At 51.2% G+C, this 13,331-nt stretch overlaps 1 protein-coding gene across 1 annotated transcript; it reads right to left on the bottom strand.

Moving 5' to 3' along the window:
* Nucleotides 1–142: 142 nt before the first annotated feature.
* Nucleotides 143–13,004, bottom strand: LOC123776632 (uncharacterized). Its single transcript, XM_087853406.1, has 4 exons — nt 12,920–13,004; nt 5,666–5,755; nt 4,159–4,179; nt 143–4,053 (listed from the first exon to the last, which is right to left on the bottom strand). The coding sequence occupies exons 1-4, from the start codon at nt 13,002–13,004 to the stop codon at nt 2,147–2,149; spliced, it is 2,103 nt and encodes a 700-aa protein (XP_087709532.1). The 3' UTR covers nt 143–2,146.
* Nucleotides 13,005–13,331: the final 327 nt, after the last annotated feature.

Here is a 13,331-nt window from a genome sequence, read left to right as displayed (position 1 = left end):
TGGCTCCAGCAGGCGTGTAACCAACATCTGGACTGAGCAATGGATTCCCAGTCAGCCAGATGGCTCAACCTGCTTCTTCAGGTGGGACCCAATCACACTGCCATCTCCCAGTCTCAAGAGAACATTAAATTCTAGAGCTGCCTTTTTTTTTTTTTAAAGATTTTATTTATCCACTCAACAGAGAGACAGCCAGCGAGAGAGGGAACACAAGCAGGGGGAATGGGAGAAGAAGCAGGCTCCCAGCGGAGGAGCCTGACGTGGGGCTCGATCTCAGAACGCCAGGATCATGCCCTAAGCCAAAGGCAGACGCTTAACAACTGAGCCACCCAGGCGCCCCTAGAGTTGCCTCCTTAACGGTAAATACCCCCTTGCATATGCTGAAAGGGATGGAGGGACTGTTGTCACTCTGTCCCCATATGCTAACTCCAGTATTTTCATCCTGATGTGAGTGGCCTCTAGCTGGGGGCCTAAGGAAAGTGGTTTAATCTCTCGAAATCTCAGCTCCTTGGGGCACCTGGGTAGCTCAGTCAGTTAAGCGTCTGACTCTTGGTTTCAGCTCAGGTCATGGTCTCAGGGTCGTTAAGATCGGGCCCTGCGTCAGGTCCGTGTTCAGTATTGAGTCTGCTTGTGATTCTCTCTCCTCTACCCCTCCCCGCCTCAAATAGGAAAGTCTTTTTTTTTTTTTTTTTTTTAAAGATTTTATTTATTTATTCGACAGGATAGAGACAGCCAGCGAGAGAGGGAACACAAGCAGGGGGAGTGGGAGAGGAAGAAGCAGGCTCCTAGCTGAGGAGCCTGATGTGGGGCTCGAACCCATAACGCCGGGATCACGCCCTGAGCCAAAGGCAGACGCTTAACCGCTGTGCCACCCAGGCGCCCCTTTTTTTTTTTTTTAAGATTTTTATTTATTTATTTGACAGAGAGAGACAGCCAGCGAGAGAGGGAACACAAGCAGGGGGAGTGGGAGAGGAAGAAGCAGGCTCATAGCGGAGGAGCCTAATGTGGGGCTCGATCCCATAACGCCGGGATCACGCCCTGAGCCGAAGGCAGACGCCTAACCGCTGTGCCACCCAGGCGCCCCTAAATAGGAAAGTCTTAAAAAAAAATCTCAGCTCCTTGTCTATGAAGTGGGGATAAAAATCTCTGCATCCTGGGGGTGCTGAGAGGATGAAATGGAATAATGTGTGTAAGTGATTACGAAGTGCTAAGGTCTTACATGAATGTCACTGGCTCAAGTGATTTTAATGAAGTCCTCATGCGGAAGGTGAAGAATGACACATAAAGTCTTTTTAAAGACTACAACTTTGGCGCCAGGGTGGCTCAGTCATTAAACATCTGCCTTCGGCTCACGTCATGATCTCAGGGTTCTGGGATCCAGCCCCATGCCGGGCTCCCTGCTCAGCGGGGAGCCTGCTTCTCCCTTTCCCACTCCCCCTGCCTGTGCTCTCTCTGTCAAATAAATAAAATAAAATAAATAAAATAAAATAAAGACTGTGACTTCGTGACACAGCACATTTCAGCATTACAAACCTTACTTTCTGACAGAGGAACAAAACAAAACCAGATGGCTTGAGTTAATACAAGGTACAAACAACTGAAAAAGCATCTTTTGAAATTATTTTTTTAAAGATTTCTTACCCATTTTAGAGGGAGCGAGTGCATGAGCAGGTGGTGGGGGCAGAGGGAGAGAGACAGGGAAGCAGACTCCCGGCTGCGGGACTCATTCCCAGAACCCTGGGATCATGATCTGAGCCAAAACCAAGAGCTGGACGCTCAACCGACTGAGCTACCCAGCCGCCCCCAAAAAGCATCTTTTTAAGATTTTTTTTTTTTCATTTTTGCCTTGGCAAAAACTGAAATGAGCTCTGTTCCAGACCTGCTGAGACTATTCACACCTGTGGATCTCTCCGACCGCCTGGTAGACATCTGTGGGAACCTGTATGATGGCAAATGGAGGGGCTGTTGCTCCCCTTGAAGGCTCTGGCTTTCTCACCCAACCCAGTGACCCTGCAGAGAGGGCGTATGATGTGCAAGGGGGCTGCTCTGCACTGGCCTGGAGTTCCTGACACTCACAGGACCCTCTGCTGCATGAAGACCGCCACACCAAGGACAGATAGGTCTCTACCATGTTTGGCACACACCCAGTTCACTGATGGATGAGGACGAAACAGCTGAGGAGGGTTTCCTGATACTCACTGCACTCACATGGTGTCTCCTGGGAATGAATTTTCCGATGCTGGGCCAGAGATCTGCTTTGGCTGAAGACTTTCTCACATTTGTGACACTCAAAGGGCTTCTTTCCAGCGTGAACCCTCTGATGCAGAATGAGGGCCGCAGCCTTGCAGAAGGTTTTCTGGCACAGGCTGCATATGAAGGGCTTTGCGCCTGCGTGGACACGCTGGTGCTGCACGAGGTGTGTGCCACGGCTGAAGGCTTTGCTGCACACACTGCACACGTAGGGCCGCTCCCCCGTGTGCACCCGGTAGTGCTCAGTAAGGTGCGACATCTGGATGTAAGCCTTGCCGCACTCATTGCACTTGTAGGGCTTCTCCCTGGTGTGTGTCCTGAGGTGGAGGGTGAGGGAGGAGCTCTGCATGAAGGCCCTTCCACAGTTGCCACACACAAAGGGCTTCTCCCCAGTGTGGATCCTCTCATGCTGGGTGAGGAACTTGCTCTGGCTGAAGGTCTTCCCGCATTTTCCACACGTGTAGGGCCACTCGCCCGTATGCACCCGCTGGTGCAGGACAAGGGCTGAAGAATCGCCAAAGGGTTTCCTGCACTCACCACATACGAATGGCTTCTCGCTGCTGTGGATCTTGAGATGCTGGGTCAGGTAGGAGCCCTGGCTGAAGGTCTTCCCGCATTCTCTACACGCATAGGGCCGCTCGCCAGTGTGCATGCGCTGGTGTTTGGCCAGGGAGGAACTCTGGCTGAAAGCGCGGCCACAGTCCCCGCATGTATATGGCTTCTCACCTGTGTGTGTCCTCAGGTGCTTGCTGAGGGACGAGCTCTGGCTGAAGGCTTTCCCACACTCCTGGCATGCGTATGGCTTCTCTCCCGTGTGGCAGCGCTGGTGCTCAGCCAGCGAGGAGCTGAGGCTGAATGCCTTGCAGCACGTGCGGCACTCGTAAGGCCTTTCTCCCGTGTGGGTTCTGTGGTGGACCAGGAGGGCTGAGGAGTCAGCATAGGCTCTGCCGCACTCACCACAGGCGAATGGCTTCTCCCCAGTGTGGACTCGCTGGTACTGCACAAGGTGAGTGCTCTGGCTGAAGGCGCGCCCACACTCACCGCAGGCGAACGGCTTCTCGCCCGTGTGCACCCGCTGGTGTTTGGCCAGGGAGGAGTTCTCTCGGAAGCGCTTGCTGCAGTGGCCACACGCATAGGGCTTCTCGCCTGTGCGGATGCGCTGGTGCTTAACAAGGGACGAGTTCTTGCTGAAGGCCCGTCCACACTCACGACACGTGTACGGCTTCTCGCCAGTGTGGGTTCTCTGGTGTTGAACAAGACGTGTGCTCTGTCCAAAGCCCTTCCCATACTCCTCACACGTGTAGGGCTCCCGTTTATGGGGAATCTGTTGATAGCCCACAAGGCATGTGTTCTTGCCACAGGCATCTCCCCACCCACCACACACCAATGTGCCCCCGTCAGTGGGAGCTCCTTGTGGGTGACTAAGGTCTAAAAAAGGGCTGAGGCCTTCCACACACACACTCTCTTCTTGGCAGGGGTGCCCCTGATCTAGGACTGAAACGCAGGTGAGGCCCTTTTTGCCAATGTGGCTTGTGGGAGCTTGAGCCCTTGGAGGATTGCCCTGATGCTCAGTGAGGAATGGGTGCCAGGACAAAGTCCCTGCAAGGCTCCACCCTGAGCTCTTCTTCCCCTGGTTGAGTGTCGCTGCTTGGCACTGTCTCTCTGCCACCTGGCCTCCATGCTCTGTGACTTCTTTCTGGATGGTGTGCCAGAAATCCTGCCCTGTGAGTCCCATTCTCATCTGACCCTGAGGCAGAGTACCTTTCTCTAGAGGCAGCCATGCAGCTTGGGGCCCAGGCTCTGAGCCTGAAAAATAAGCAAAGAAACATGCTCAAGCCTTAACCTGAATGTGCACTGCCAATCTGAGGGGGATGGACAGAACCTCAGCAGCGAGACTGGAACAATGCAGACCTGCGGCTTTCAACAGGATTCCTGCAGCAGGACAGAAGAGTGAATGGATCAGGGTTCAGAAGACCACCGCAGGCTTGGTGATTCCCTAGGACTTCTAGGACTCGACAAAGAGCCATACTCATGGCTGTGACTGATTAGGCTAAGGACAACAGGCAAAATTCAGCAAAGGGAAAAGGCACAGGGACAGAATTCTCTCCCAGTGGAGTCACACAGAGTGCACCAAACCCCTCCAGCACTGGATTCTGACACATGAAGTGTAGTCTACAGTCTGTTAGAAACTCAGTGCCCAGGGTTTTACTGGGGGCTGGCCATGTATGCACCCACTGTATAGCATGTACCAAAATTCCAGACTCCCAGAAGGAAAGCAGGCATCCAGTATAAACCACATTGTTTGTACAAATGGTTTAGGTGCAGTCACTCGTATCATTTAAGGAATGGTGGGAATCCTCCCATAACCCAAGTTCCCAGACACCAGCCAAAGCCAACCCTGCACAGGCCTTTCCAAGAATGGTGGCCACAGGCCTGCTGTTAAGCCTCTTCTGCACGGTAGAGAAGGAAAGTGGTAGAATGGAACACAGAAAGCCACGGGCCAAGGCCATTGAAAGCCACCCCACTTGTCAGCTGCCATTGGGGCTGTTTTAAAACCACACCCTTACCGCAACAGGGCCTGGTCAACAAAATGGAAAACAGATACTCAAACAAAAACCTAGACATGAGTGTTCATAGAGCACTATTCCCCGAGGTTAGAAGCCAGATACAAAAAGACCACATGTAGTATGGCTTGTAACTATATGAAAAATAAATGAATTTATATGAATATATTTATATAAACTTCATTTATATGAAAAGTCAGAACAGGAAAATCATAGAGGCAGAAGGCCGATTAGCAGCTGTCAGTTCTGGGGAAGTGACCGCTAAATGACTGTCGGGCTTGTTTTCAGGCTCCCGCACTAGCTCTTTTCTGTTGCATGTATATTGCACCTCCTTGCCCAAGAGGAGAAATAAACTGATCTGAAGCATGGTGACTGGAGTTACAACACTGTATTGTATAGCTCAGGTTTCCTAAAGGAGATGATTGTAAGCGTTCTCAACACGGAAAAAACAGCGCAACTACGTGAGGTGATGGATATTAGCTTGACAGTGGTGATCATTTCATAATGTGTATGTATATCAAATACCATGTTGTACACTTTAAAAATATACAATTTTTGGGGCGCCTGGGTAGTGCAGTCATTAAAGCGTCTGCCTTCGGCTCAGGGCGTGATCCTGGCGTTCAGGGATCGAGTCCCACATCGGGCTCCTCTGCTGGGAGCCTGCTTCTTCCTCTCCCACTCCCCTGCTGTGTTCCCTCTCTCACTGGCTGTCTCTCTGTCACATAAATAAATAAAATCTTTAAAAAATATATATATATACAATTTTTATCTGTCAAGTATACCTCAAAAAAAGCTGGGGGGAAGAGGATTAATTTTTAAAAACACCTGATCTGGTAGACCCGTACTTCACTCACCTGGACCTCTTGCGACACCTCTCTCCATAGTCCAGGGGTCTTCCCACTGCTCCAGCTTGGAGATCACATCTGGTTTGCAATCAGGAAGTCCTGCCCATAGTTAGAAAGTAGGAGGGAAATGTTGATGCTGTTGCCACAAGCCAGCCAGGCCCCAACAGGCCCAACAGTGCAGTGTGTGTGCCCCAGGGGAAGTCTCTCTCTGGTGATGTGGGGTGAAGCATCTACTCTACACAGACGGGCCCAACTGGGGCACACAGGTCAGAGCAAGGACATACCTGGGTGTGGGTTACTGGGGACAAGGCAGGGGATAAATATGCACACGTATGTGTGAGTGCACATGGAAGGGCGCACGCACACACACAGGACATGGATGAAGAGGTGACAGAAGGCCTCACCCGGGGAAACCAAGTTGCTGTAGTTCCTCAGCATTACGTCACGGTATAGGATCCTCTGTGTGGGGCCCAGCAGCCCCACTCCTCCCGTGTGAAGTCTACGGCCACGTCCTTAAATGTCACTGGCTTCTGAAACGTCCCACATGCATTGGCTCAGCCATGGGCACTGTCTGAGCAGGGCGAGCCCCACGGGGAATAGCAGGATGTGAATGTTCTGGCAAACACCCTATTGTATTGGGGGGAGGGGTGTGGCTCACGCTTTGATTGGCACTATTAGCACCTTGACACTGGGTACTGCGGTCCCACCTGAATAATTGTGTCTTCTCCAAATTTCTGTGAAAGCTTTACCCCTCAGTGAAGGCATTTAGAAATGGGGCCTTTGGGGGGATTAGGTTTAGATGAGGTCATGAGGTTGGGGCCCCAGATGGGACTAGTGACCTCATAAGAAGAGGGAGAGACCAAAGCATGTGTGCTCTCATCTCACTCCCTCCACAGTGTGTAAGGACAAAGAGAGAAGGGAGCTCGTCTGCAAGCCAGAAAGAGAGCTCTCACTGGAACCCAGTCCTGCTGGCACCCTCATCATGGACTTCTAGTCTCCAAAACTGTGAGGAATAAATTTGTTGATTAAGCCACACAGTTCACGGTATTTCGTTATAGGAGCCTGAGCAGATTAAGACACAGTGATTCCTCATCACTTCCCAAAGCACTTAGCTTTGTGGCCCCCAGAGAGACAGCTGGATGGCCCCTGTCAGCCCCCCACAAAGCCATCTGTCACACCTGCATGGTCTGCATCCCCTTTAGGGCTGGCCAGGGGAGGCTTGGAGGATGCGATGGCATCCAACACCAGCCACATGTGCTCTGGGACCAGTAAGTGTCCCCAACCTGGACTTTTTGCCCCACAGCAGCACCCCTAGGCTGCGACAACAATCCTTCTGCCTGTGCGTGGCTGTCTCCTTGGGGACCCCATGAACAAAAGGGCCTGTCAGCAGGGACCATCAATTTCAGAGTAACGATTTATTTATTTATTTTTAAATTTTTTAAAAAGATTTTATTTATTTATTCAACAGAGATAGAGACAGCCAGCGAGAGAGGGAACACAAGCAGGAGGAGTGGGAGAGGAAGAAGCAGGCTCACAACAGAGGAGCCTGATGTGGGGCTCGATCCCATAACGCCGGGATCACGCCCTGAGCCGAAGGCAGACGCTTAACCGCTGTGCCACCTAGGTGCCCCTCAGAGTAACTATTTACCATTAACACACAAGGCCCCCAACCACCTTTCTAAATGCAGCTCAGTGCCACCATTCACTCATTTGCCCATTAATATCTTCCAGGTGTCTGCAAATGCCAGGCCCTGCTCTGTCCTTTTCCTCAATATTGGCTGATAAACAGGGTGACCATAAAGAGCCTGTGTCCCAGATCGGTCCAGGAATGGGACTTCCTCCAAGGTGCCGTAGATTGACAGGGTCACTAAGCCCCACCCTGGAATGAAGGGAAAAGGAAGAGGAAGAGGAGGAAGAGTGGCCAGGGCAGAGGAAGAGGATCTGCCCCAGGACTCCTGCTCCTTGGGGGCTGTGGCTCCATTCCGGAGCTGAGGGGTCAAAGCAGCACAGAAGCAAAGTTAGCAAGGAGGATGCCTGCTGAGACTGCTGGCATTTTCGGAGACTCACGTGGAAGGCATCTGCTGGGAATGCAGTATCTTGGGCCTTGGGCTTGTATTCCTCGATGCGCCCCTGAGAAGGAAGAGCTGGGCGAAGGGAGGGGATGTGAAGGAGGCCAGATCTGTCCTCAGGCCCCCGAGACCCAAGCCCCAAAGTCCCCTCACCTCACATCCCTCCCCTTGCCAGCCACTAGACTCTTTCCCAGGGGCCCTGGCCCTCCCAGTCCAGACCCCGTCATAGGTGTTTCCTCCTGCACTGCTCACCCTGGGTCTGCTCCCTCCTGCTTATCCTCCAGGGCTTGGCAGAACCACAGCCCCCAACATTTACTACGTGCCAGTCATGATGTGGGCATTTTACATCCGCTTGCTTGATCCTCATTCTGTCCCTGTGAGGGATAGTTAGAATCAACAGTACCAGACCCATTTTACAGGAAGGAAACGGAGGCATCGAGGGGGTAAGATGTTTGTTTGAGTTGAGCTTTGGCATGGAAGCACCCCCATTCTTGTTCCCACCCATGACCAGCCAAGATAGTGAGTCTGTGGATAAGGCTGTGTCCACATAGACAGATGGTGACCATCCAGGGTGACCCAGAGGATGACAAATACTTGGAGTAGGAAGCCTTGGACATGCAGCTCCACTGTGTGCCACTAACTGGCCATATCCCTGCTCTGGGCCTATTTCTTCCTGGGTACAAAAAGGACAGGCTCCCAGGAGGACGGATGACACTGTATCTTAGAAAGTCTTTGTGAAACGAAGCAGAACATGGGAACACTTCATGGTGTCCCTGCTGCCAGAAGCCATACCACCTCTACATCCTCCATCCTGTCCTGGCTCCCAGGCTAGGCAGGGGGTCACTGAGCTCAGGGCTCCATAGGAAGCAGCCCTCTGATTTGATGCTTGGAGGCTGGGTCTCAGACCCCTGCCTCTAAAACAGGGAACTATCCATGAGCCGAGGCCGAGTCCCCGAGGGCAGCCAAAGCTGCCTGTGTTGCAGCTCCATGCCATCCCCAGGGTGGAAACTTCTCAAGGGCTCACTGTGCGATTCTGGCCAAGTTCCCTAACACAAGGAAAAAGAGGTACTGTCTTCACCCTGTTACACAGGTAGCGAGCGGGGGCCAGAAAGAGCTTAAATCAAAGGTATGAAGCAAGTGATGGGTGAGGATCTGAGTCTGTGCTTTCAAAAGGTATGTTTTTAATAGAGGTATGAGTACTCAGCTCAATGAGTTTTGACCAATGCACACACCTATATAGCCACTGTCCAGATCAAGCTCTAGAACTTTCTGTGAGGACGGAAATGTTCTGGAGCTGTGCTGTTCAATTCATCAGCCATCAGCTCCATGTGGCTCCGGAACAGTAGAAGCACACATGGTGTGACTGAGAAACTGGATGTGTAATTTGAAGTTTAACAAATTCACATTTTAATATCTCCATGTGGCTCTCAGCTACCATTTCAGACAGCGCAGCACTAGGACTTTCAGCACCACGGACAGCTCCCCTCGGGCACCCTTTCCAAGCAAGGTCCTTCCGGGCCCCAGGGTGACTGCTGCTGGGATTTCGGACAGCACACAAGTTGTGCCTATTCTTGAACTTCATACAAAGTAAATTATATGCTGTGTAACAGTCTGAGGTCTCTGCCCCATGCTATCAGGTTTACCGACATCACTGGCATCAGACACATGTCAGGATGCCTCCACAGGGACTGTTTGGGGACAAAATGAGATACCAGGTAGGCAAGTGCTCTGAGGGAAAAGCAATAGTCCCAGCTGTCCTGAATTCAGATCCTATGAGACTCCCAGGAGTGAAGGACTGATGTGGGGCCTTTTGCCCCTCCCCCCAGGGGTGAGAGTGGTGAGCTGATCCCTGGGGCCCTGATATACCAAGTGCCCACGCCTTCCTCCCAGTGTCATTCCTAGGCTGGAAACAGTGAACGTGAGGGATAAGTGGAGTCTGTCAGATCTAGTATCAAATCCACCTTACACTCTCTGCTGGGTGACCTTGGGTTGCTCAATTCACCCAAGGCCTGGAAAACTGGGTAACCTTTTGCAGAAGGGTGTCTGTTCATTCGTTCACTTAACAAATACTCCACGGACCGTGCACCACATCTGAAACTTACAGTCTATGACGAATGGGAACAAGTATAAAGTCTTTGAATGCGGCTGAGTGCTCAGAAACATAATATAGATGTGTGTGGCCTCCGTTTTGGATCAGGTGGCCAGGAAGGGCCTCTGAGGTAATATCTAAGATTAAATGCTATTCAGTGGCCAGTGGGCTAGGAGAAGAGAGAGCTGTAGGGTGAGGCCTGAAAACAGGCAGAAATCAGGTCATGCAGGGCCCAGAAGGCATGGGAAGAAGTATGGATTTGGTCGCATCCGGGGTCAGCAAACTGAGCCCCACTGCCTATTTCTGTACAGACTGTGAGCTAAGAAGAGTGTTTCCATTTTTAAGTGGTTGGGAGGGAAAAAAAATCACCAGAAGATTAATGTTACATGAAATTCAGATTTCAGCGTTCGATAAAGTTCTGGATTTCACTGGGGGAAAAATATGTGGGTATGTGTTTTCTCTCTTGCTGGATAAGTACCTACCTGACATCTTTGGTTTTGCCTCTTGGTCTACAAAGCTGAAAACATTTGCTACCTGGTGCTTTACAGGGAGACTCTGCCAACCCTGCTCTGACAACCAGGGCAGGGATAGAAGGTTTAAGAGAGCGGCAGCCTCACTATTCAGGGTTTAAAGACCCCTCCAGAAACAAAAACAAAAACGAACTTTTGGGACTTCATCAAAGCTTCTGCACAGCAAAGGAAACAGTCAACAAAACAAAGAGGCAGCCCACGGAATGGGAGAAGATATTTGCAAATGACACTACAGATAAAAGGCTGGTATTCAAGATCTATAAAGAACTTCTCAAACTCAATACCTAAGTAACAAATAATCAAATAAAAAAATGGGCAGAAGATAGGAACAGACACTTTTCCAATGAAGACATACGAATGGCTAACAGACACATGAAAAAATGTTCAACATCATTAGCCATCAGGGAAATTCAAATCAAAACCACACTGAGATCCCACCTTACACCAGTTAGATTGGCAAAAATGGACAAGGCGAGAAACAACAAATGTTGGCGAGGATGTGGAGAAAGGGGATCCCTCTTACACTGTTGGTGGGAATGCAAGTTGGTACAGCCCCTTTGGAAAACAGTGTGGAGGTCCCTCAAAAAGTTAAAAATTGAGCTACTCTATGATCCAGCAATTGCACTACTGGGTATTTACCCCAAAGAAACAGATGTAGTGAAGAGAAGAGCCATATGCACCCCAATGTTCATAGCAGTAATGTCCACAATAGCCAAATTGTGGAAGGAGCTGAGATGCCATTCAACAGATGACTGGATTAAGAAGATGTGGTCCATATATACGATGGAATATTACTCAGCCATCAGAAAGAACGATTACACAACATTTGCAGCAACATGGATGGGACTGGGGGGGATTATGCTAAGTGAAATAAATCAAGCAGAGAAAGACAATTATCATATGGTTTCAGTTATATGTGGAACATAAGGAATAGTGCAGGGGGGAAGGGAGGGAAATCTGAAGGGGAAGAAATAAGAGGGAGATAAACCATGAGAGACTCTTAACCATAGGACACAAACTGAGGGCTGCTGGAGGGGAGGGGGGTGAGGGGACGGGGTAATTGGATGATGGGTATTAAAGAGGGCACAGGTTGTGATGAGCACTGGGTGTTATACGCAATGAATCATGGAACATTACATCAAAAACTAATGATGTACTGTATGGTGACTAACATATCATAATAAAAATAAATAAAAATAAATAAAGACCCCTCCAGTGCGGTGTTGAGAACGACAGAAGGAGGAATGGGAGGCAGGAGACCTGTGAAGAGGTGGTAGCTGAGGATGGCAGGGCAGTGCAGTGAAGGCAGCAGGAGCAGGGCATGTTCTGAGGAAAATCTGGTTTCTGAGAATGCCCAGCCCTAAGACCACCACCCTGACATGTGCCTCATCTGGCTCCTCAGGCTCCATTGCCTACCACTCTGTCTGGCTCTCGGCTGCTTGACCTCAGCAGCTATAGGACAGGGGGCATGTGGTCTTAGTCCCAGACAGAGATCCCAGGTTGTGGGTGACTGTTGCAGGGATGGATTCCAGTTCCCACAGCCACTGCCTCCTCCCATCTACTCCCATACAGCAGTCAGGCTCCTGGCTTTCACTTCAGGGCTCAGGGCTGGGATTCTGGAAAATGAAATACTGCCGGATGAGCAAAGGCAACAGAGAGCAGGTGTGGCCATACACATGAGCTTCCCTGAGACAGACCCAATGGCCTTCCTCCTCCAAACTGAAAACACATGTCCACACAAAAACTTGTACGTGTGTTCACAGCAGCATTATTTGGGTAAACAAACTGTGGAATAGCCACACAAAGGACTATTATTCAGCTATAAAAATGAATGAAGTACTGATACATGGCAAATAGGGCTTTAAAAACAATATGCTCAGTGAGAGAAGCCAGACACAAAAAAGCCACATACTGTCTAATCCCATTTATATCGCACGTCCAGAACAGACAGATTAATTAACAGAAAATAGATTAATGGTTGCCAGGGCTGGAGAAAAGGGGAAGGGGGGTGATAGCTAAGGCGTATAGGTCACAGGTACACACCCGAGGTCATGTCTGCAGAAAGGAGGTGTCACACACACAAAACATCCCTTCCCCACCAACATGCATGCTGACCCACCTGACCACTCACACACACCTGAGGCCTCATCTACACACACAGGTATCTCGCATGCAAGACACCCTTCCCCTCCGAAACGCACACATGGTGACATACTCAGCCACATGCACATACCTGAGGTTACACCTGCACACACAAACACTGATGCACCCGGTCCCTCCACACACCTGACGTCTCATATGCACACGCAGGTGGTACCTCACATGCAAAACACCCCTCCTCTCTGACACGCACACGTGCAGTGTCACAACTGGCCATACGCAGCTGAGGTCTCACGGGCACGCACCCACGGTCCCTCCTTTCTCCCCGCCCCCACGACCTCCCCGCGACCCGTGGCCGGGTCCGCGCCGCCCTCCGGGCCCCACCCGGCCACTCAGTGACTACCACCGCGTGCACACACAGGCCTCGTCGTCCCTTACACGCACATAAGCCCCCAGGCCAGAACCGCATACTCACCGCCGCCGCCTGCCGGTCTCAGAGCCGGGCAGCGCCGCCAGCCGCCGAAGTGCGCACACTCGCCAAAGGCACTTCCGGTCTCCATTTCCGCCGACGGCCCGCGCCGAGTTCGGGACTTTATCTCCCAGGGGGCCCTGCCCGCCGCGTGCCCGGAACCGGCCGGGCGCGGGGTGACCGACCTTCTGGGAAATGAAGTCCAAGGGGCGACGGCGCCAGGGGACCGTGGGAACGTGGTTGCTTTGCGCCGCGGGCGCGTGGGGCCGGACGGAGAGCGACGCGCTTAGGTTACGTGAGTTCTTTTAATACACAGCGTGCTTTCTTTTCGCACACACGTACCTCCATGTCTATATAGTTCGGGGAGTTTTCTCCCCTGAACCCTGTTTTCCTGTAAAGCTGCAGATGTCCTCTAAGA

Source organism: Ursus americanus, chromosome 21, assembly GCF_024610735.1.
Source record: "Ursus americanus isolate L20-20 chromosome 21, mUrsAme1.1.p, whole genome shotgun sequence".
Taxonomy (NCBI): domain Eukaryota; kingdom Metazoa; phylum Chordata; class Mammalia; order Carnivora; family Ursidae; genus Ursus; species Ursus americanus.
This window is presented reverse-complemented; position numbering and strand designations above follow the sequence as displayed.